This window comes from Neolamprologus multifasciatus, chromosome 13 (assembly GCF_963576455.1).
Source record: "Neolamprologus multifasciatus chromosome 13, fNeoMul1.2, whole genome shotgun sequence".
Classification (NCBI taxonomy): domain Eukaryota; kingdom Metazoa; phylum Chordata; class Actinopteri; order Cichliformes; family Cichlidae; genus Neolamprologus; species Neolamprologus multifasciatus.
This window is the reverse complement of record NC_140451.1, coordinates 16,862,911-16,887,245: the sequence shown is the minus strand read 5'-3', so window position 1 is coordinate 16,887,245 and position 24,335 is coordinate 16,862,911. Positions and strand designations below refer to the sequence as shown.

The window sequence follows — 24,335 nt, the reverse complement described above, 5'->3', positions numbered from 1 at the left end:
GAGAGGTATGCAGCCCTGTTTCAGCCCGCCTATGCTCGAGTGTGATTGGCTGCGGTGTATCAACGCGGACTGCTATTGGATATTCAGGATGTCACCTTTATCTCTCGGCTCAGAATACCGCACTGCCAAGGAGGCATGAAAACTGATAACGAAAAGAGGCATATAACGCTGGTGATACGGAAGAAAACGGGGACGCACTCTGTTATGGTAAGGCTCAAAATGATTCAGTTTATGTTTAGTTACGTTTAAAGAAGGCACATTAACTTTCATCCTGCAATAAAAGCCCGGAACAAATAAAAAATAGTCTGATAAGAAGAGATGCTCAGAAGTTGGATGCAGGTTAAATTACGCTTTGTTTTGTCTTTTGCTTTTGGGAGTATTGACTAGTATAAGAAACTTTCCGTTAGCCTTCATATGATCTACTATTTGCAGTTAGAAACCACGTTCGTTATCGTTAAATCTCTAAGTCAGCCGTGATTTGCCGATCAGTGTTATCTGCCTCATTAGTATTTGAAATTTATACTTTATTGTTGAGATATGTTTCGGAAATTCACATTGAGTGCTTTATTTGGAGCTCTCCGGGTCATTTTATGCGTGGGACTGAATTGTCTTCGGGCGCAGCTGCCGGTGTAGGTGTGATAATTGGATACGAATCTCGCGATGATCAAACCAATTAGCAGACCTGCAATGAAAGCTCTTTGTCCACCGAGGAAGCTTGCACACAAAGATGATGCATGAATAGGAGAGAAAAGCTGAGAAAACGCAGACGATGTAAATTCACCGAAATCCGAGCCCAGCCAAATAAAATGAATTTTCATCGCACAGCGTTTGGCCCATCTACCGTATAGCCATTTGTGATTGTTGAATAATTCATAATAATGGTGACAGACTGGAAACCTTTAAGTTATGGAAAATTTATAAACCCATTATTGTGTATAAATATGTATGAAAGGTAGACTGACCATCTCTGTATGCACATACTTTGTCAGCACATTGCTTAGCTGAAGCTGGCGATGGACAGAGGTCATTAAAGGGGGAGGTAGGACAGGTGTTGTTGCCTCAGTAATGCATGAAATAAATGTGGACTTAATTGTCGATTCTGTAAACCCCAGCAAGGAGGATTTTGTTAAGGTTATATCTTCAACTTCTCTCTATTTTGTTTAGTTTTTGTTATTCCTATTATTTGGCTGAATTGGTTGAATCACCTCCCAGAGATCACTTCCCAGTCAGACAGTATGGGGCAGTCTGTTTCCTGATTTCTGTGGTGGCTAACACTGCTCATGCAAGCATTTTTTCTTCTGTTTTTTTTTCTCCTCTACCGGACAAAGTTCTGTTTTTGCTTAAAGATCTAGAAAAAAATCATTTCCTGTATGACTGAGGGGTTTTTTTTTTTCAGAAAGATCTGCCTCCCTTGATTCTGAGAATAAAAGATTTAATGACTCATATTAAAGTCATCATGAATGGGCCAGTTCCAGATTGAATATAGAGAGTATCAAAGTGGAACAGTATTTATTATAAATAAGTCACACAGCATTACTTTAACTGATTAACTTCCCTTATTTTTTTGTCATGTGACAAAATCTCAGGAAGTACTGAGACCAAAAAATAGCTCAGACATTTGTGTTTTTTTGTTTTTGAAGTAAAATCTGCACTAATGCTGCACACAAAGCTGCCTTTGTCTCCTGCTGGTGTGAAAGAGACTGCAGTCCCTGTAAATAAAGGTTGACTCATTATAGATATTTATACTCAGAGATTAGTGGTGAGTGAGTATATACTTGAGTACTCACTTTATCTCCTTCCTAGTGCTGTGTTGGACATCCTTTTGCCTTCAGAACTTCATTAATTCTTCGTGCCATAGATTCAAAAATATGCTGGAAACATTCCTTAGAGATTTTGGTCCATGTTAACAGGATAACATCACAAAGTTGCTGCAGCACCCCATCCATGATGAAAATCTCCCATTCTACCACATTCCAAAGGTGCTCTATTAGATTAAGATCTGTGGAGGCCATTTGAGTACAGTGAAGTCACTCCTGTGTTCAAGAAGCCAGTTTGAAAAAATCTGAGGTGTGTTATCCTGCTGGAAGCAGCCACTAGCACCAGACTGAACCGCTGATACAAGGCAGGTTGGATCCATGATTAAATGTCGTTTGCGCAAACTGAATTTTGCAGCAGAGACAGAGGGTCATCAGACCAGGTGACATTTTTCTAATCTTCTATTTTCCAGTTTTGATCAGCCTGTGTGACTTGTAGCCTTAGTTTTCTATCCTTGGCTGAACCCACTCTGGTATCTGCTACTGGATCCCATCTGTTTTAAGGTACCAATATACCTTCTTTGTAATAAGCTGTTATTTGAGTTACTTCCTATCAACTAAAAGCAGTCTGGTCATACTCCTCTGATCTCTGGCATCAGCAAGACATTTTCCCCAGAGAAATGCCACTCTCCCTTTCAGATAATTCTCTGTAAACCCCGATAGATCAGCAGTTTCTGAAATGTTCAGACCGCCTGTCTGGCGCCAACAACCATGCAACATTCAAAGTACATTCAAAGCTTTGAGCTTCACTAGGTCACCTTGACCATATTTATATGCTTAAATGTATTTAGTTGCTGGTATATGATTATTTGCATAAAGAACTGTGGGGCAGGTGTACATAATAAATTGAGTGTTTAATAGAGGCACATTAAGCGGGAACCACACTGCTTTAAGATTTCATAAGTTCTATCTTGCAATAGCCACTAGATGGCACCATAGCATCATCTATTCTATGTCATTGGTGACTAATCTGCGTGTTGCATAAACATGTTCTTGGTGAAGATAAGACATGTTTTTTTTTCACTTTACTTATAATATAATCTTATGATCAGATAAATGTAGTATGTTATCAGGTGAGGGGAAAAAACCCCACAAGCCTTAAATGTGTTAAGCGGTTTGTATAAAGGGCCAAGATTACTATCAAGATTTTTCTTTTTTAAGTAATTAGCATTGAAGTTTAGAATAACAATTCATTTTCAGTCGGGTTTTTTTCAGTCACTATATTTTTTGTTTTCCCTTTTCCTAGTGTTGTACTTCTTTCCTCTTCATTAGCTTTTGGTGAAATGTAGATATTACTTTACACCTTGGCCTTTACTTGCCTCTCATAAAAATCCTTTAGTGGTAAAGATAATTAAACTATAAACGTACTGAGTTCTTCTATAGCTGTCTACCAATACTGTTATCCTGTTGCATCATCTACAAGAATCCTGTCATACCTAATAAATACCTGGTTCCAAAGGAATCGCCACTTTCCCACAACAGATAAGAAAAGTCCCTAAAATTAACACCTTAACAAAGGTGCTGTTATTGAGGACTTTCACTTTCCATATTAGCTCACATACTTCTACTTTTTTTTCTTCTTTAAACACTGGGAGGGGGAAATGGTACAGGTCAGTGCATGCTTCACTTATTCAGTTCATGCAGTGCAAGAAAAAGTATTTATTGCTTAAGTTTCTCTCTGTGTCTGTATATTCTGCTCTGACTCCAGTAGGGTGTCACATGATTTACACGAAATCTCAAATGGATCTTGAGCTTAACTAGCTATCATAAAACATTACAAAATCCACACCCTGATCACCTAGTTGTTTCCGCATCTATTGTGCAACACCACCAACCATTGTAGTCATAAAATTCAGCATACACAATAACCACTATGCACCGTAATGGTGATCAGTTTCTCCATTGCTTTTACGTTAGGGATTCTCTCTGCTGATCATAGGTAAGAGCCGTGGAAAAGGATGTCATGCATCCAGATTATAAAAACAACACGTGGTTAGTTATAGGTTATAAATTTAAGATACCAATACAAAGTTTAAGTGAAAACAATTTGCTTTATTCCTGCAGCTGACTTGAATCCTTTAGTTTATTAGCTTAAGCTGAGGCTGTCTGCTCGGTGACCTCGCATACCCTGCCAAGGAAATAATCCCTTTCCTTTCCTTCAATTATTAAGAATATCAAAGGCTTAAGCCAAAATAACACAGTCACAGAATTGTTCAGATATGTTTATTTAAAATAAAAAAGTATAAAACATCAAGCAGTCATATAAATATAAACCACAAAATCTCGAGTTGGTCTTCCCAGCTGCATATACAGAACCATGGACTTATTTTTTCATTTATGAGCCTCCAGGGCTTTGCTTCAATACATTAGTCATTTAGAATGAAATAATTAGGAGACTTTGATGTAGAGCTTAGACAATTTAAAGAAGCTTAATGTCTGCAATGACATAAAGAGAGAGAAAAGACACAAGTGGCCTTACAGTAGTTTCTCCCCTGCGCACACTTCTCCTCTGTACATACTTGGTGTCATTTTTTTCCTTCCTTGGTCTGACTAGCTACTGAGAGTCTCAGGATGAGACTTTCCTGTTTTGGCCTTTTCTCCTCTGTCGAGTCTGCTGGCGTTGGCCCCCTCTCCTTTTCTTCCTTTGTAGACACAGTTTTACATCACGACCCAACTGCTGAACTCTGGAGGGGGAAAAACATAAAGGAACACAGTTAAGAAAAAGATGAGCTTAGAAAATCCAGCAATAAGTATCAGTACTTAATATCAGACCCTTTTTCTTCGTCTGATAGAAATTTGTATTCTTTTGTTGTGCAATAAATTCACCTGCAACTGAAATTTGTTACTGATTCTCAAGCAGCAAAGCAGTAGGAAAGATTAAGTAGCAGTACAACCACGTGCTTTGTTACAAAAACCGGCTGGGCAACTTATAAGACACTGTTGGTTGCAATCTACAGGAACTTTGAAGACGGGTGTATCCCCTATGTGTTTATTAGTTTACTGACCAGTGACAAACAGATAAATCTCACCTAAGCCAGCAGCGAATCAGCTGTTTGGCCATCGGCGCTTCTGGATTCAGGCACAGTGATTTATTGTTTCTTTGCAGGGTGACTCTGAAAAACGCACGAAACAACACTTTTAGTTTACAATCAACTCAGTGCACACATGTCTGAAGAGGTGAAAGTGTGTCTGCAGTATCTGGTACTCACATGACTGTGACGTTGTGACAAGTAGAGCTTGGTAGTAACACTTTTAGTGCCTTCAGTTGACCTCTGACACCCTGTTGTGTTTTTGGACAAACACATCTCCCCGGGATAAATGTGCTGTTTGACTCTCTCACTGCACAGAAATTGTAATAAGATCAAAAGTCAGCTCAGTCCAACCAACAGCACAGGTTAAGTTACTGCAAACCCTGAAAAAGAGTGAGTTTTAGTTGTAAGCATGGATAAGTGAAAAGACTCTTACCTGTGATCAGTACACAGCAAAGGCTAAGGATAGCGAACGCACAGACGGACTGAGGATTAAGCTTCATGCTGAAGGACGTTGACACTGAGCCCAGAACCACATGTTGGCTGCTTTATACTCATGCTCCTCCCCCACGTGGTGTGTTTTCCCAGCGAGGAATTTCCCTGTACCACCTTCCCTCCACAGTATCAGGATACAGGAATCTGGGCAAGGATCAGGGACATCTCTCCTGCTTTTGCCAGAAAAAAAGCACCCATTGATTAATAGGTTTCCCTTTTGTTTTGTGCTGTCCACTAGATTCTGAAACAAAAAAGAAGACGACACAAGTGACACAGACATAAATGATGCAGCGATTGCTGTCTTTTTTTTCTTGTCCGCTTGTTTTACATATAATTACACATAAGATGCCCACTGAAGCGGCCATTAACCCCTTAATTAGATTAAGATGTTGTTTTCTGCCATTTGCGCTGCTCTATTGCAACATGATACAACATGATGGCTCCATGCCAATGTCATGTGATTTCTCCTAAACCACTGTCCTTGCCATTAACACTGGAGAAAATATTTGAAATCCTTTTCATTACAAGAGGAAAAAACATCCCAAAGATCTCCAACTTTGGAAAAAGTATGACAGCAAATAACACTAAGTTGCACTATTCTTATTATATGCTTTAAATGTATTTCTGCGTTTCCGTTCACTGCTTAAATCCACACAGACTCTCACAGTGAAAATTATTGGTACATTAGCATCACATGCATATTTTATTTTTTGTGTTTGATGTTTTTCTGCCACAGCTGCACTCTAGTCAGAATGAGTGCGCATCAGACCTACGTGAAGCTCAGTGAGGAGAAACTCATACCAAAGTAAGTGCTCCTTGCTCCATCACTGGACAGTTTTTACGTTACAGTAGAAATTCACATTTATTAAATTTTTATCAGTGCTCTCACTTTTAAAACTGATTCATCCTTTTGTGTGTTCATGCTCAGGTCTGATATCTTATCACTGCTGAAGACGTACAACTGTTACCATGAAGGGAAAAACTTCCAGCTGAGGACTCGTGAGGTAGGAAAAGCGAGTGGCTCATGGACCACCTAGCAAGAGACAGTGCTGGAGGGGGGGAGGTGACCAGAGCAGTTTTGAAAATTGCCTTGCTGGAATGCAGGACACGCTACATAAAATGGCTCACGCACATAACAAAACTGGAACCAGTTGCTACAAACCAGCACTCTGGTTTTCAGCCAAATGATGAGGAAAAAAGTCTCAAGACCGAACTGGTTTCCAATGTGGAGACGGCTCTAAACACAGACCTGAGAGTGCTGTGTTTTTTTTCCTTTGGGACAAGCAGTCGGCAAACCACAAAAAGCCCCTATTTCCCTCAAAATAAAGATATAAGGAGAGACAAGAGTTTCAAAATTTCTTCATCAAAGTCTGCTTAGCACAACATTTTTTTTCTGCAAAATGTTGCTGTTGTGGGTGTAAAGCTGTTTGCAAAAGTTTTAGTTATTTGTCAGATATTCATTCTTTAGGATTTTTGGTTGGGAGTTTCCCTTTGCGTTTACCAGCGGGTTTTTTAAGGAGGAAGCAATGTGTGCTTTGTGAGTGTGTGAGTGTGTGTGTGTGTGTGTGTGTGTGAGTGAGTGAGAGAGAGAGAGAGAGGGCAAGGTGGTCAAGATCTGTCCCTCTTGTTGTGCCCCTAGAGTGAGACTCACTACATTGTCACTTTTGGGAAAATCCCCCATAGCCACAGACCCAGCATGGATACAGAGGCACCAGTGCTATTACAACATTAACCATAATATTAAAATACAAAGTGGTTGAAATGTGTAAAAAGGAAAAGCCTTAATGTGTGATAAGAAGAGATTAAATAAAACATTTTTCCTTCTAATTTCCATAAAGAATGACTTCGTACACAATACAGTGGTGGAATGAACCACTGTAAGTTTATAACAGTATGTCAGAGCTGATTTTTTTCCACCAGCTCTGCTGAACATGAAAAATGAAATTAAAATTTCTGTTTATCTAAGCTGAATATGGATTTATCGGGGGGGGGAAAGGACCCTACTGAAGTCCACCACATGAGATTCAAGATTCAAAGTGTTTATTGTCATGTGTCACAAGAGAAAAGGCATTTCTTTGTGCAATGAAATTCTTTCTTTGTGAGTTAGTGAGTCTGGATGTTCTGGATTTCACACTTCTGAACCTTCGTCTCGAGGGCAGAAGTGTGAACAGTCCGTGTTGGGGGTGTGTGGGGTCTTTGAGGATGGACTCTGCGATGGTAGATGCTCTGCAGAGAGGGCAGCGGAGTTCTGATAATCTTCTCCGTGGTTGTTATCACTCTCTGCAGGCGTTTGCGGCCCATAGCAGTAGTGCTGCCGTACCATGCAGTGATGCAGCTAGTCAGGGTGCTCTCCACATTGCAGCTGTAGAACCTGCTGAGGATCTTGGACGACATACCAAATTTCCTCAGCCTCCTCAGGAAGTACAGCCTCTGCTGAGCCTTCTTGACCAGCTGTGTGGTGTTCAGTGACCAGGTGAGGTCCTCAGAGATGTAGACGCCCAGGTACCTAAAGCTGCTCACCCTCTCCACTTCAAGGCCCCAGATAGACAGCGGTGGGTGAGGCCTCCTCTTCTTCCTTGTGTCCACTATCATCTCCTTTGTCTTATCAGTGTTGAGGGTGAGGTTGTTGTCATCACACCATGGCACCAGACCGGCTACTTCTCTCCTATAAGCCGCTCCGTCCCCCCCAGTGATGTGACCGATCACTGCAGTGTCATCCATGAACTTCAAAATGATGTCTTTGTTGGAGTCACCCACACAGTCGTGGGTGTACAGGGTGTAGAGGATGGGGCTGAGGGCGCAACCTTGTGGGACACCAGTGTTTGTAATAATGCTGGCTGAAGTCCTGTTGCCGATCCTGACGGACTGGGGCCTGCCAGTCAAAAAGTCCTGTAGCCAGTCACATAGGGTGGGGTGCAGGCCAAGTGTTACCAGCTTGTGAGTTTGTGTGGGATGACAGTATTGCAAGCGGAGCTGTAATCAACAAAAAGTACCCTGATGTATGAGTCTTTGTTTTCCAGGTGGGAGAGTGAATAGTGAAGGGCAGCAGCGATGGTGTCTGACATGGACCTATTGGACCGGTAGGCATACTGCAGGGGGTCCAGAGTGTCTGTGATCAAAACACTTCGCAATGATTGGAGTGTGGGCTATGTGTGTGATTTCTGTATTATTACCGAGGGGCAACCTCCAGAAATGAAGCCAATGCGGAAGTGCCACATGAGGCTGGTTTTGGCCTCCATGAAGTTTCCCCACTCAGAACCACTTTGAGTGGGTGAATGACTCTTACACAGCTATCTGTATACTGAAGTCGTAGGGATAGTGGATATAGAGCCTTTCTGAGTTTAATTAACAGATGTCTGCTAGGCGTCACCATCACAGTCAGCAGAACGTATGAACAGGTAACTTTGACTTGGGGGCCTTCAGCTCACGCTGCGTTGCTATTCTCCCCCCAGAAAACAAACAAACATATTTCAGTTTAATTCAGGTTTATGTGTATAGTCCCAAAATTCACAACAACAGTTGTCACTAGGTGCTTTACATTGTAAGGTAAAGACAGAGAAACCACAAGTCAGATGACCCTCTGTGAGCAAGCAGTTGGGTGGCGGTGGGAAGGAAAAATTCCTTTTCTTTACCGGAAGAAGCCCCCCAGCAAAATCGGGCTCAGGAAGTGGCGGCCATCTGCCACGACCCAGTGGGGCCGAGGGGAGGGAAACAGGACAAAGACATGCTGTGGAAGAGAGCCAGAGATGAATTATTACTAATGATAAAAATTCAGAGTGGTGTATAAACACACAGTGTTTATACACTGAAAAAGAAACACTCAGTGCATCATGGGAAATCCCCAACAGTATAAACCTATTGCGGCATAACAAAGAAAAGATTCAGGGTCCCGTAATCCAGACCTAACTATAAGCTTTATCAAAAAGTACAATTTCAAGCTGGATCTTAAAATTAGCAAGGGTGTCTGTCTCTCAAATCCAAATTGGGTGCTGGTTCCCCAGAAGAGGATCTGAAAGCTGAAGGCTCTATTTACAGAGGCAAAGCAAAACAAGACCTTTTAACCGAGAGCACACAATATCCTCAACACATTTTCATTTGTTTTGCAATTTTCTGGTGGGGTCATGCTCTGAAACAAATTGTACAAGCAGACAAATGACCTCTTTTTAGCTTCAACGATATATGAGCGGTACTTCCCAAAGTCTGACATGCATAAGCCCACATTATCAGTACCCTCCTTTGTCATGCTGGTTATGACTGCTCCAGAAGCACTAAACTACTGTGAACCAAATCATTAAAGTGAGCTGGTACTGCAATAACTTCACCGTGATATGGGTGTTTTAACCTTTTCAGTACCATATTGTATGAATTAGCGTAACTTATAGTTAAAGTATAGCAGTAGAATTCAGCTGACGGGGCACAGTGACTTTATTGGGTGGGTGTGGACCCCCGAGGCCCGTTCATAACGTCAGCAGTGCCTCACTTCCACTACTTTAAGTGATTAAACTGGGCCTCTTCAGTTTGTGTGTGCTGTTGGTGTGTATTTGGAGACTTTTAATTGACTTGTTTAACTAATAATATGGCCTGTTGTGTTGTACAGACTACAGAAGTCTGTGCTTCAGTTTCAGGGAGGGAAATTCCAGTATTTTATTAGTCTTTTACTTATGATAATGCATGGTAAAAAAGCACCTTTAATTATAGTTAAATGTGTCTGTGCATTACATCCATACAGTTTACAAATGCAGCTTTCTACCCAGGTTTATTAGTGTTAGCTGATAACTTAGAACTCCACCCTCTTGTTCACATGTGGTCACTTCCAAGAAACCAACATGGCAGCATCCAAAAATTCAACACATCAAAGAGTGGAGCCCCAAACCCATGGATGATGTCACAGTGGCTTCAGATGTATGTTTGCCTTCGGCTATTACTCAATATTCCAGTTAACAACAGCAGCAGCAGCAGACACAGAGAGAATCTGTGTCACGGGCAAAACAAGACGATGACGCATTCACAGTGACAATGATTCATACACATAAGCTAACTTTACAGGTCACACATCACCAACTCTTACTAGATTCATATTACTTATTTTTGTCAAGAACAATGTATTTGCTTTCTTGATAATTAAATATCAGCTTTATTGTAGTGGTAAAGTTCAAATGCTGTCTCATTTTAACTGAAAATACACTCTCAGTGGAGAATTATTGCTCAGCAGTAATGTTGATGCGAGGACAAATAAAAATGAATTATGTCTATGTTTAGCTGCATGAGAACAGTTGACAGGGACTTTTGGTTAGGGTGCATCAGTAAATCCTAAATGCTAATTTTGCTGGCAAACAAGCTACTCAATCTGATTACCTAAAGCTGTTTTTTGACTCAAATGCTGGACAATGACAAACATAGTGGCCATGTAGAACAAGAAAAAGTGCCTGTTTTCACAGCTGGATGTACTCCACTTGGTTTAGGGTTAAGAAGCTGCTTGGGTCAAGTGTGCAGGGAGCAGGACACAAAGCCCAGCCATTTGCTGTGAATTCTTCATACCACTATCTGCTCAATTCTCACGCACCCACTGTTTGTCCCACTGTTTAGATTGTACTGTGAAAACTCCCATTCCTTAAAACAGTTCTGCTAGGAGAAGTTTTAATGTGCTTCTGCATGGTTGTTGTCAAGTCTGTCTCTGTTATCATAGAGTAAGTACAGTGTAACACACATTCAAAGCATTACCTTTTGTTGTTTTACTGCTTGTCTGAGTTTCAGGATTTCTTCAACTATTCTTAATTGCTCCACCTTACAAGGTGTGTACAGAAAGACTGAACAATTCAGTCTTGAATTCAGTCTTTTATAATGGTTGTACCACAGGAAATGCAGGAATAAGTCATAAAATAAATAAATCATCAAGCACTTTTTTAGATTATAAACATAGTTGCCTCTACCAGTGAGATTATGCTTTTGGTAGTGTTTGCATGTGTGTGTGCCATTCTGTCTATAAACGTGGTAGCTCGAAAACCTTTGAATGAATTCTGATAAAACTTTGTAGGGGTGACGAGTGGGGTTGTGTTAACAGTCCATTGAAATTGGGCTCACATCCATCAAGGTCTTCAAGGTCAGCCTAATGATTTATTGGTGGAAGTGCAACCAAAAAGCCTTAGAACTTAGAAACTGTAAAGCATAATTATACTCAAAATTATGTCAAGTATATTTAAACGGATTTCAGTGGGGCAAATGACAAAAGTCTGTATGTTGCACTCACTTTTATTGCACTAAAAACATCCTAAACTACGTTTAAAAAGAACAAAGAAAAAAATATTAATATATACAAAATACAATACTGTTCCCTTAAAAGTAAATACTGCCCAGAGAGTGAGCTGTCTTGGTGGAGGTTTCATTGAAAAATGAAAGTGAATTCCACATGGTTTCACCTTGGAGTGAAAGACCCCTTATTCAATTCCAGGAGGAAACACAATCCTCTTGGAGTTGTGTCAGAAAGGAAAACCCTGCAAAATGAAATACGCCGAACTACCAGCTGTGATGACCCCCTATGAATAAGGGAGCAGCTGAAAGTAGTTTCTTTGTTTTGTCAACTGTTATCAAGAGCAATCTGACCACAGGGTCATGCTTCATCTTCATCCACTAAACAGTAGATATTTTGTAGATACGGCTCACAAATATTGCACTGTACTGACACTCCTTGATTATAAGATAAAAGTAGAAAATTCCTCCTGTGAATTACTAGAAGATATGTGTCTGTAATTAGACAAAGCCAGACTTGCACAATCATTCAGGTTGTCTTTGGAAAGACACATGTGAAGTGGCGGTTGGAGGCTGCAGAGATATGTATTGTTTTTAAGAATCACTCATGATCAAATTCTAAAGGTGTAGTCAGGTGATGTGTATTAGTCATACTGGAGGAGGAGGAAATGTCAGGTGCTTTGAGGTGGAAGTTTAGTACCATCCAGAATAAACAACCCCAGGACCTGTGGGAAGAAAACAAATTCTAACATGTACACTTTTAAAGAGTATCACTGCAATATCTGTAATAATGCAGGTGTAGACTGCCGGAGGTGTCAAATTCTCCTTTCACTCCTCAGATTGCAGAGCTAAGTTTCAAAACATGCTAAAGAGCACTTCAGCATCTGGGTTTGTCTTAAACGTAAACGGTGGATACTGTTTGGGTGTATTTTTCAGACTATAAAGGCTACCACACTGTTGTATGGTGCAAAGGTTTCAGCCTGATCTAAGTAAACACTGGGCTCACTTCAGCCACTCCTGGACGTTGCACAGGAGTGGTAGGTTGGTTGGTATATAATATTGCTCTATTAACCTCCGGTGTCCGTCAGTGAGTATATAGCGCACTCTAGTGGCCGAATCCAGGTTTTGAAATGTAGCCCCCATTTCTCACCGCTGGATGTCACTGGCATGCTGAGACTAAAAGAGGTAAACGGAGACGGGGGAGGAATCATCGTGGTAGATTTGTAGCCGTGATGGAAGAAGTTTGTGAACTTAAGTTGAAGCACAGAAAAAAAAAAATTAAATGGACCATTTACAAGTCGTGCATAAAAAATATTATCATTAGAATTTACTTGGGGAGGACACTCACTAAAATGCCTTCTATAGAATATCTTAATCCATGTTCTAACATCCGGTTAAGGAAATCCCAAAAAGTTGGTTCTGTTCATCTGGACCAAATGTTTTTCCAACTGAAAACTCCAGGTGAACAGAATCAACTTTTTGGGACTTCTATAAAATAGTTACTTGTCTTTAAATATAATTACATGTTATATTCTGTGGATCATCACCAGTGATGTTTTAATATGTAAGCATTTTACTACAAATGTTGTTACTATATTTTTTGTTGCAGTAGGTCAAAGGATGTCATTTTAACTACAGCTGTAGCTTTGGTATGATACTGCACAATATTTCACTATATTTATTATAACACTGAATAAAATAGAAATATTCAGTTGACATAAGTGAAAGTATCAGCATTAAATATATGCTCCTGCAGAATGCTGACTTTCATATTTTTATATATCATAACTATCAATACTTAAAAAAAAAAACATGTAATGTACTATTTTAATATTGGTTTAGATTAGTAGTGTATATTTGTCCATATAGTGTGAAAAATGTCACTCCTTCCCTTTTTTCACTCCATTACTTTCCAGATGTAATCAGTGGCTGTTTGACTGTTGATCACATGATCACATGAGTGTCTGTTTATTTTAGCAGGAGAGTTGGTCTGCTATAAGAATGATTTTAGATTTAGAATTTAGAATTTACTCATTCAAGTGTTGTTTTAAAATGTTTACCTCTGTTATATAGTGTAGATGAAGTATAGAGTAAAATTCTTTCTGTAACAGGGTTTCACTAAAATATGTGCTGCTCGCCTGCGGACACAACCTCTCACACTATGGATGCAAATAACAATTGTTGTTATTGTCAGTAGAATAGGATCATCTACCTTTTTTAATAAGTAGGGTTTAATTTGACAGACTTTTTTTTTGGTTTTCTGTCAAAAGATCTCAGATGTTTAAAGATTTTTGTTTTGTTTTTAGAGAGTGTGACTTAACACACAAAAAAGAGGGTTTTTTTAAGTCATCTTCTTCTTTGTGGATTAATCTCAGAAACAAAAACATGCTAATTCAGACTCTGTTGATTATTTTAGTATTTTATTGCAAACTATAGCCTTTACATCTTAACAAAATATTTCTTTATGTAAACATGTAGAAGTGCAGGAAAATAAATAAGTCTTCGTTTTGCTCATGAGTCACATAGAAATTTTATCACCGAGCAAATACCAGCAGTTCACTGCCTCCTGTGGCTCCTTGTTTGGATACTCCAAAGTACCTCCAGGGTTTCCCACAACAACAACCAAACTTCTCTTTAAGTCCTTATCTGTCCAAACAGCCAGTCTACTGGGTCTTTTCCCTTGCAGTCACGTTCTCTGCTCATCCTGAGGGGAAAATCCTCTGTGCCGTTGTTTAGATTCAGACTGGAAGGTCTGGAAGTCCTTAGTGTGCGCGGAGACCCGCGAGGTGCTGAGGCAGAAACTGAGAGCTTCATCTGAGCCTTTGAGAACTGCCGCAGCCTGGGGGTCCTCTGGAGTCTTACAGGGCCGTAGCTTGGGGCCTCAGCAGGTCGGGCAAGAGCCTGGATGCAGGTCATGTAGTCCTCTAGAGACTGGGAGCTCTGGGTGGACTGGGAGGATGAAGGGTTGACAGGCAAGTCCTCGAGTGTCTCGGTAATGGTTGGCAAGTGAGGCAGAGACAGCAACAACTGTCTGCGTTTCATGCTGCAGCGGAGAGGAACAATAAAATAATTAGACTCTGGGAAGGGGGTTCTATTCAAGAAAAAATCAAAAGAAATACAGATTATAGCTCTCATTTCTAATATTTGACAACATATAACTGTGCTGCTAAAACATCTGACATAATCTGTAAACATCCCTAATTATTCTCATTACCATTTTTTTTTTTTTTAATTTAAAAACAGGAGCTAAACTGAAAGATTTTTCCCCCTTTCCTTATTCTGTATTGTTTCCTGGAAATAATTACTTCCAAATCATTAACTTAATTTTATAACTCTTTAGTTAATGTTGAATACACTTCTAGGATTTCTCTAAAATAACTTGTGGGGATAATTCATTTGTAGTCCTGAGGAACAGCTAATAATGAAGAAGTAAAAGAGGAATCATTCTCACCTTTGATACTTGTGTTGTAGGTTTGACATGCAGAGAGAAATAGAAGTGATGTCCAGTCTTTGCAGTTGAGTCTGAGTGGACTGGAGTGTGTATCCAGCCTTTATAGAGGCACGCTGCAGCACAGTGATTAACCGCTAGATCCAAAAATAGCTCAGCTGACCTAACTCGCATCTGTGTGAATTTGTGTGCGTGCACTTGAGGGTGTGTTCATGCCTGTTCAGGAAACTCAGGAGTGGTGGGTCAGCGAGGTTCAGTGGTGCAGCTGCACTGAATGTTTATATTTCCAAAACAATGAAGCCCCGTGAGCGCCTCCAGAAATCCACTTTCTGTCTCTTCTCTCCATTCTTTAACATTTATGATTGTTATAATTATGAAAATGAAAACAAGCATAATTATTCTTTCAGTCATTTCCAACCATTATGCCTCCTCCTGATCCCTTGTTATAAAACAGAAAAAAATATCCATATATACATATACATATACAATATATATTAAAAGTTTAAAAAACAAAACATGAGGATTATGTCCGTAATGGCTCAGACGCCTGTAAAAACTGTTTACATAAAAACTCATCAAATCATGTGGTTACTTCAACAATCAGTCTCATGCACACAAGTGAAATGCATGAAAGCAGAGCATACACGAGGATGCATCACATGCAAGCTGCTCAAAAAGTACATAAAATATCTGCCCTCTAATATGAATTGTTTTGTTCTTGTTTAATTAATATTTAATCTGTTTGAGCTTAGTGAAGCCAAGTGTTTGTATGTAACACCTCCTTAATTAGAAGAATCCATTAAGATTTATTACATTTCAGTGGAAATGATTCAATCTTATTGGAATGTATGTAAATTGAAATGTCAAAACTTGCATACATTTAAAATTCTCTGTGACTTATTAATTCCAGGTGTATTCAGCCTTTTCCAATGATTTTACTTTTTATTACTTAAAAATTATACTTTAAAAATCGATGCTTGTTGTTTTCACTGGTGTCAGCTGAGCAGTTGGGCTTCTGAGAATTAGAAATTATTTCTTCCATTTCTTATCTGTGCTACTTTGCTGTTGAAACTGCTATAATGATTTGATTCATCAGCTTTTTCCCTCAGCAAATCTGTTAAATGATATTTATTGTATTTCTCGGTAATGAATTAGTTATAGTGATGATATAACAAGTTGTTTCAGGCAAGCGGACGTCCTAAAAGTGTGGTGGATGGCTGTTATCACAGTCACAGATGTGTGGTATCTGATTTATCATTGATCTAGCTTTAATACAAAACAGAACCTTGACTTGTTGTTGAACCTCTGGATTTTTTTTTCACGTTAACACGCCGAAGGCCCTTGATTTCTGCTTTAGTTCTGCCTTTTGTGTTTTGCATTTAGCTGTAAAAGCAAACAGTTTTGTTTTCTACATCCAAAGCACGTACGGCATAGTTTCCAATTGATTCTAATTTTAGAGTTTCACTTTTTTTTCTCAACAAAAACAACAAACTCGCCCCCTGCGTGTACGTGACCCACAGCAGTTGTTAAGACTTTGTTCCATTTCGGCCCTCCCAGACATGATTCATTCTTATAAAAAGGATCAAGTGACATGCCCTTTTTTCCACAGTTTCTGAGAGATGACAGAGCTCACCCTGCAGCTGTGAGCGAATGTCCCAGCACGTACACCTGATATTAAACCATGGTGGCTGCAGGCCAGCAGGATATCCCCTCTGACAATGACTGCTGATAATTATTGTCATACGTGTGTTTGTGTCTGTATGCAGGAGGATGGAGAGTTTGTTCTTGAAGGGCTGCTGAACATCTACTGGGGTCTATGTCGACCAATAAGACTTCAGATGTATGATGACAATGAAAGATTTCGTTTCAGCAGGTATAACGGCCTAATTCAAATGCCAGCTTCTAATTTCAGTCCATTTCTAAGCACTTTGAAGCCAAAAGCCAATGATATGTTTCTGAAGAGAATGATTGGCAGTTTCATCAATACTCAGAATAATTAAAACAATTATTCTAGCTTTGAGCTAAGCTAAGATAATCCTCTTTTTACTGTAGCATCATAATTATCTGAAAGATGCTAATTTGCTCATCTAGCTGTCTGAAAAAAAAAAAGTAAATCCATTGCTTACTTAAGGCTTTCAATCACATCTCACCAGTTCAGAACAAGGTAAATACAATAACTTCACATAAACTGTAAAGATACATTAACCTTGTAAAAGCCTGAACCATGACATTAGGTGCGAGAAAATTCTCATTTTTAAAACTGGAATGTTTATGGAAATGTCTAACATTAAAAAAGTAACTATCAATTTGCATATTTGACTTGTAATTTCTATTGTATTTGTATCATACTACAGTTTAAAAATTGCTATGTCTGACATTTTTGTGCAATGTATGGCTTAAAAATGTATTGTGCAATTTAACTGCACACTGCTAAAATCACACTGATAATGTAAAGATAACATAAAAACTCATGTATCAAATATGATACGCTTGGTGTTCGAGGTTTAAAAACATTTTCCCTTCGTTTGTCTTCTACAAAAACAGCAGATTTACCGTGGCGAAGCAGGTGTCAGCAGAGTCTAATAATAACTCGCTTGACCGAGAAACCGGACCAGCAGGTGAGTTTGAAACACGTGCGGCTATTCTCTTTCACACACACAAACCTGCTGGATTAGTTCAGATTACACACCTACTGAAGGAGATTATGGTCCCACAAGTGCTTCATTAAGCACAGTGGTCAGGTAGACTCACGTGTTGGGCACATACGATCATGAGATGCCACTGAAATCCGATCACCAGCTCTATAAATAACCAGTTAGACTTGTTAGAAAGGCCTCTATCAAAGCCATCACTAAGTGGTTTTGATAGCATCTGTTTTCTCACAGAGGCACCTTATGACCAAAGGTAAACAACGCAGCAAATTTGTAAAATTTGCCAATCTGAATCAGTGGTTTAACATTTTGTCATACAGTGGTGATGTGGTCACTATTATATGACAAAATTAAAAAATATATGGAAGAAAAAATGAATATTCACAACTAATACTATATGATCTACTTTTTACTGTTATAAGTTTAGTTAGATTGTGATTGTAGAGTTGTAATGTACTGGTGAGAGTCTCACAAGCTAATTTGGAAAACTCTTGTTAACTTGTAGTGTAACACTCATTTGTCAGAGCTAGCTCTGAGGAGCAAGATTTGTCTGACTTTAACACCATATTAATAGCTGTTTGATTTATGATTGATTATTGGAAAAATCCTGGTTTCCTGCCAGTTGCAGGACATTATTGTATTTATTGAACTATAGAAATTGCTTTAAAAAAATTAACTGAACAAGGGTGCTGATAACAAATAAAGAAATCATTTTACTTATTGATGCTAATAATTGTCTCATAATTGGGAAGAAAATACCACAGGCTGAAAACTAGGCTGCTGCTGCTCATGTAAAAAGAATGTGTCAGCAGACGAATAGTTTTTATTGGATATAAATGTATGAAATATGTTCTCCCCTAACCCCAAAATGCTTGTTCACATATTTTAATGTTACATTTAATGTTAGTATGAAGTACAGGCTATTGAATATACACCCACTCTCCACTTTATTATCCCAAAAGGAGGTCTAACCCAGTATAACCATTACTGGATTAGACCCCCTTTTGCCTTCAGAACGGCTTTAATTCTTTATCCAGAAGGGCGCTGGAGACAATTATGAGATTTTGGTCCATATTGACATGATAGCAACACACAGTTGTTGCAGGTTTATTGGCTGTACATCCACAACTCTCCTGCCTACCACATCCCAAAGGTGCTCTATGGGATTGAGATCTGGTGACTGCAGAGAGTGCAGTGAACTCACTGATATGTTCAAGACACCAGTTTGACACGATTTAGGCTTCGTGACATAGTACGTTATCCTGGTGGAAGCAACTATCACAAGATGGGTACACTGTTGCCATTAAAGGACAGACATGATTATGACAACAAAACTGAGGTTTAAATGTCACATGCTCAGTTGCCACTAAGGGGCCCAAAGCGCACCAAAGAAATATTCACCCTGACAATCCACCACCAGCAGCTTGAGAGGTTAATACAGGGCAGGATTGATTCATACTTTAATGTCATTTACACCAAATTCTCGCTATATTAGCTGAATCTTGCAACAAACACTGTGACTCATCAGACCAGGCAACATTTTTCCAGTCTTCTATTGTCGAATTTTGGTCAGCTTGTGTGAACTGTAGCCTCAGTTTCCCGTTCTTACCTCACAGGAATGGCACCTGTTGTTGTCCTCCGTTGTTGCTTCGAGATTCAACATGTTCTGCATGCCTTGGTTGTAACAAGTGATTATTTGAGTTACTATTCCCTTCCTGTCAGTTCAAAGCTGTCTGCCAAATCTCCTCTGACCTCTGACATAAACAAGGCATTTTCACCTGCTGCTTACTGGAAATTTCTCTTTTATGGAGTGTTCTCTGTAAACCCTAGAGATGGTTCTATGTGGAAATCCCAATAGATCAGCAGTTTCTGCAATACGCAGACAGTCCTCTCGGGCACCAACAACCATGTCACGTTCAAAGTCAGTTAAATGTTGTGGTTGGCTTTGAACTTAATAAGGCTCTCTAGACTATTTCTCTATGCCTAATCAGGAGCTGCTCCTACCTTATTTGGTGATTAGGTATTTGCAGTTGAATCAATGTACCTGTGTTAAAACAGGTGTGTTTTTTCTTTACGTGTCTCCCTCAATGAGGTGGTGACGTGGGTGGTCAGGATGAGGACGACTCTCCCCAGCTACTCAGGACCAGGAGTGATGCTTCCTTCATGCGTGTTCAGAGGAGGTCAAAGACTCACACTGCCAGAGACCTGCAGCGTTTGCGCACACACAGGTTCTCAATCAACGGCCACTTCTACAACCATAAGGTACATAAACAGAACAGTACACCCGTTAATGTTTCTGGTTGTTGACACATCTCCAGGTGCAGAGGGGCAGTGCTTTCCTGTGTGGGTGTGCCTGTGCTTTAGCTGAGTTTTATAATAGCCAGCTGTGATCTCATTTCATTAATGTGCCACAGGGAGGAGAAAAAAAGGGTTACACTGTGTTCCTGCATCAGTCTCTCAGATACAATAAGTGCATGTTGTTTTTGAACAGAGTCCAGGTACAGAGTGAGAGATTTCCTTTCTGCTTTAGACTTCCTGTGGAAAATGTCCAGGGCACTCAAGCCTAGGAATCCACACTGAAGTGTCGATTAAGCAAAGCGACTCTACTAGTACTCTGTCTTCTACATAGGCATTTTCTGTTGTGAATTTTTCCATTATTGTGTTCTTGCCTCCAGACATCTGTTTTTACTCCAGCCTATGGTTCAGTCACTAACGTAAGAGTAAACAGCACCATGACAACTGGACAAGTCCTGAACCTGCTGCTACACAAGTTTAGGGTGAGCAATAAAGATACCGGTCTCACTTCAAGTTGATCAAAATCAAGTATTTACATTATTAATATATTCATTTGATAAATTTTGTATACTTGAAAATGTGAGTGAAGTAAGCAGTTATTATCATGGGTGATCATTTCGGTAAATCAGTGGTAAACTGGATCTTGCCACTGACAAACACACAGTGCTAGCCTGGAGACAGCTACAGTTTCATAGGCAGCATACTCAAGGAAACCAATCCTTCTAACCTGCTGGCATAACAGCAACATTGTTTTTGAACTAAAAGCTTTCTATGCCTGCCTTAATACGTCTGTCTTCTAAGGTGGAGAATAAAGCTGAGGAGTTTGTTCTTTACATGGTGCATGAGTCTGGTGGTAAGTGAGACCTTTCAATCTGTGTTGTTGTTGTTTTTTTATAAATTAATTTGTTTATGTTTTGTTTTTGTTTTTTTTACTAATTGTGTGTTACTTTGCTTATGACCTTGCAGAAAGGACACGACTGAGGGTTGGTGAATACCCACTGGTGACACGTGTGCTTTATGGACCCTGTGAGAAAATTTCCAAGATCTTTATCACAGAGGCGGACCTGGGAGAGGAAGTCACATATGATGTGAGGATGGGCTTAGTGCCACTACTCTTCTTTTATCTTGTGCGCGTGACTTCTTTTTTTCTTTTTTCTTTTCTATTTTTTCTGTAGACGCACAACAAAACAATGGCGCAATGATAGACAGTTGGGTTATAATTAGCAAGCTGAGAAAAGATTTCCTGTTTAGGGACTGATGTAACAATGGCTAACATGACTAAATCTGTGACAATACTGTAATATAAATAAGGTTGCTGTTCAGTACATTCCCCAAATAGTCTATCATTTGAATCACTCTAAATTAAGAAAGGCAACACTATTTTTGCACAAGTAAACAAAAGTTTTACCTTTATTTAAAATAATAACTAAAAGCCAAATCTCACTTGTCTGATTTCGGTTCATTGTTCATTGACATGTCCTTTTATTATTGTTGTGTCATCTTATAGTTTTTAAAAGATTAGAGTTTTAAACAAAATGCCAAAGTAATATTTATTCCCAATTTTCTCTGGGTAAAACACAGAAGTGACTTTTGACTATTTGTATTAAGACAACTGGAAAACTGTTCATTACGTGTTCAGTTGATTATTTCAAATAAAGTTGAGGGGTTTTTTTCTTGGAATAAATATTTGTGTTGATTTAAGTATTTGTAGTTTAAAGTATATTTTATTTTGTTTGTGTTATGTGCTAAGAGTGTGTGTTTGGTTTAGCAGTTTGATTATCACTTTCTGCAAAAAAGGGACTGTGGGCAAATCCTGGACTAGCCCCCAATTTATGTTATGCTATGTCTGGGAAAATTAAAAAGGACACAATAAATATAAATTTTCCGAGCTCCCAGCAGGCACAACAACAATTTAATAATGAACAGTAAATGTCATATTTATTAATAATTTTTTTTAAAGAGTATAAATTAGGATTAGAGTCACAAATAATGGGTAAACAAATATCTATACATCTATATTATGTATACTATATCTATGCATCTCAATGAAGTTAAGAAAGAATAAAAAAGAATGGGGTGCAGACACCCCAATTACTCCTGCAGGTGTGAACACAAAGTGCACAAGTTACAGATATTCATCCATATGGCTGTGTATATGGGCCACAATTTCAGCAAATTCCAGTCACAATATTCACTCTCACACACAATGCAGACCTTTCCATAAAAGCAAACAATATATCAGTTGCACTGAAAAGCACAAGAATACAATAAATAACAGTAATGAGTACAATCTGCCATCTTAGTGCTAAACCAGGGAAAAGGAAAAAAACTTTGTTTTGTGTAACATTTATTTGGATAGTTCTCCCTCAAAATGATACATTTGAATTTATCTTTTTCCAGGTTGCCCAGTACATAAAGTTTGAGATTCCCGTTTTAGACAGCTTTGTAGAAAAACTGAAAGAGGAAGAGGAACGTGAAATAATCAAACTGACCAAAAAGTAAGTCAAGAGTCTCTCCTTTCATAAATGTTGTAAATCTCAACTGATTTATTTCATGATGTGGAGCCAATATGCATATTTCCTGTCAGTATTACTAAATCAAAACAAGGCAGTCACTCTTCAGTTAAGGACAGTGTCACGGCTTATTGTTTGCAAGCTTATATAATCTTTCACCTCATATGACTGAGATTTCAGCCTACTAAGCCTGACATTGTATGTACTTTTATGACGCATGTGGCCTTATGAGTCTGTTTACACAGTTCTGTGGGAAACAGACTTGCTTCTCTTCTGGAGACAAAAGGCACATCATCATAAGAAAAATATTACATTGCAATGTTAAGATCCGGTTTAAGGTTAGGATAAAGTTTCCAGGAATTACTACAAGTTAGTGATGGAATCACAATTGTGCCTTTCATGGTTACAGTTAACTTGCAGCAAATTGTCTCAACCTGTATTCTTTTTTAGGATTTGTGTTCTAAGTAGCTAAGCTCCACTGACAGTCTGACAAATAAGTCATTCATTACACGTTCTTTGTTCAGTCTTTTCATTAAAATAATACCACCCTTCAGTAATAAATAAACATGTATTTGGGTGTAAGTGTAGACATGCAACACAAAGCCTTTATTCGAGTGTTTCTTTTCCCCCCCACCTCTGCAGGTACAGTGCCCTGAAATCTATGATACTGCATCAGCTTGAAGACAGAGCTCACACTGATGACAGAGCATGATTGTTTCTATAGGCGCGTGCTGATGTGTAAGGGGAATGGGTGGGTGCAACACTAATGATTGTTGTTTTAGTATGGGAATAGTTCCAGATACTTTAGTGAATGTAGAGGTAAAGGAGAAAATGTGAGTCACCACTTTGTATCATCTATTCTGTCAATATTTTTGACAGAATATCACTGACAGTGTAGATATCAGGATATCACTGTTTAGATATCTTCTATTAATATATTCACATTTTGTATGAAAATCTTTACTGCACATATGGATATTTATACTGAAGTGTTTTGGTAATGTTTTCTCTGACTTGGACCTTTTTTATCTAATAAATCAGCTTTAGTGTTGTCCTTCAAAAATACAGCTTGATGTCTTATAATAATGAAGCTAAGCTTGGGCTTACACACACACACACACACACAGCCATATTTATTATTTCCTGTGTTTCCACAGACTGAACACACATTAGCATTGTTCTTCTAAGCAGCCCTCTTTGCCAGCTACTTCCCATGAGGTGTGTGTGTGTGTGTGTGTGTGTGTGTGTGTGTGTGTGTGTGTGTGTGTGTGTGTGTGTGTGTGTGTGTGTGTGTGTGTGTGTGTGTGTGTGTGTGTGTGTGTGTGTGTGTGTGTGTGTGTGTGAACCCTGAACCTTTCAGCATTACACAATAGAGGTATCCTGGGAGAGTATGGCTGTTCCTTTTTCCCACAGATTTACAAACGGCAAGACTTTTGTAATATTTTGTGGCTCAACCTTGACTTTAAACACTGACCTACAATCACTCACTATTATTGTTTTATCAGATTATAACAGTAATTCAATAATGCTCCCTAATCCCAACCATTAATCTCACATATATTTACAGAGCTCATCTTCTTACTAAAGCAAATTTAGTTTGAAATATTGGGCAAGAGGAAGATTGGTCACATTTATCCACTACTTAAGGGAATATTGCTAAAGGTTAACTGTGTCCAGCTAAGGAAAGCTGTATCTTATGAACTTCTAAAACCCTGCAGAAATGGAAAAACTCCAAGTATAGTCATGTTTGCTGCAGTAATTTCTTTTGAGCCTTTGAATACTGGTTTAATTTTCAGTATGAAAAACATATGCTCGTGCAAAATTCCTGATAAGCATCAGAGTCT

General features: G+C 39.0%; 3 protein-coding genes across 5 annotated transcripts; 1 reads left to right on the top strand and 2 right to left on the bottom strand.

Moving 5' to 3' along the window:
- The first annotated feature begins 32 nt into the window (after positions 1-32).
- On the top strand, positions 33-23,554 carry rassf4a (Ras association domain family member 4a). 3 transcript variants are annotated; one of them, XM_085182628.1, is made up of 12 exons: positions 118-207; positions 2,228-2,318; positions 6,075-6,143; positions 6,267-6,342; positions 16,799-16,905; positions 17,577-17,650; positions 19,776-19,945; positions 20,359-20,460; positions 20,780-20,831; positions 20,945-21,066; positions 22,379-22,476; positions 23,134-23,554. In XM_085182628.1, exons 3-12 carry the CDS (start codon positions 6,091-6,093, stop codon positions 23,201-23,203), a joined length of 924 nt encoding a protein of 307 aa, XP_085038754.1. In that variant the 5' UTR covers positions 118-207; positions 2,228-2,318; positions 6,075-6,090; the 3' UTR covers positions 23,204-23,554. The 3 variants fall into 3 exon arrangements, with proteins under 3 accessions (XP_085038755.1, XP_085038752.1, XP_085038754.1); XM_085182626.1 differs by lacking the exon at positions 2,228-2,318 and having other exon boundaries at positions 75-207; XM_085182629.1 differs by lacking the exons at positions 2,228-2,318; positions 6,075-6,143; positions 6,267-6,342 and having other exon boundaries at positions 33-207.
- Positions 4,022-5,410, bottom strand: LOC146505329 (growth-regulated alpha protein-like). The gene is made up of 4 exons (XM_085182632.1): positions 5,280-5,410; positions 5,024-5,153; positions 4,844-4,927; positions 4,022-4,498 (listed from the first exon to the last, which is right to left on the bottom strand). The coding sequence occupies exons 1-4, from the start codon at positions 5,344-5,346 to the stop codon at positions 4,381-4,383; spliced, it is 399 nt and encodes a 132-aa protein (XP_085038758.1). The 5' UTR covers positions 5,347-5,410; the 3' UTR covers positions 4,022-4,380.
- Positions 13,988-15,170, bottom strand: LOC146505328 (uncharacterized). Its single transcript, XM_085182631.1, has 2 exons — positions 15,036-15,170; positions 13,988-14,627 (listed from the first exon to the last, which is right to left on the bottom strand). Exons 1-2 carry the CDS (start codon positions 15,062-15,064, stop codon positions 14,219-14,221), a joined length of 438 nt encoding a protein of 145 aa, XP_085038757.1. The 5' UTR covers positions 15,065-15,170; the 3' UTR covers positions 13,988-14,218.
- Positions 23,555-24,335: the final 781 nt, after the last annotated feature.

Excerpts from the sequence above, each read along its gene's own strand:
- LOC146505329 (XM_085182632.1), bottom strand. The coding sequence starts at position 5,346 with ATGAAGCTTAATCCTCAGTCCGTCTGTGCGTTCGCTATCCTTAGCCTT. Across the intron at positions 5,154-5,279 it reads TTGCTGTGTACTGATCACAG|TGAGAGAGTCAAACAGCACA; the intron begins GTAAGAGTCTTT and ends ATTTCTGTGCAG. Across the intron at positions 4,928-5,023 it reads TGTCACAACGTCACAGTCAT|AGTCACCCTGCAAAGAAACA; the intron begins GTGAGTACCAGA and ends TGCGTTTTTCAG.
- rassf4a (XM_085182626.1), top strand. The coding sequence starts at position 6,091 with ATGAGTGCGCATCAGACCTACGTGAAGCTCAGTGAGGAGAAACTCATA. Across the intron at positions 6,144-6,266 it reads GAGGAGAAACTCATACCAAA|GTCTGATATCTTATCACTGC; the intron begins GTAAGTGCTCCT and ends GTTCATGCTCAG. Across the intron at positions 20,832-20,944 it reads CATGGTGCATGAGTCTGGTG|AAAGGACACGACTGAGGGTT; the intron begins GTAAGTGAGACC and ends ATGACCTTGCAG.
- LOC146505328 (XM_085182631.1), bottom strand. The coding sequence starts at position 15,064 with ATGTCAAACCTACAACACAAGTATCAAAG. Across the intron at positions 14,628-15,035 it reads CTACAACACAAGTATCAAAG|CATGAAACGCAGACAGTTGT; the intron begins GTGAGAATGATT and ends TCTCCGCTGCAG.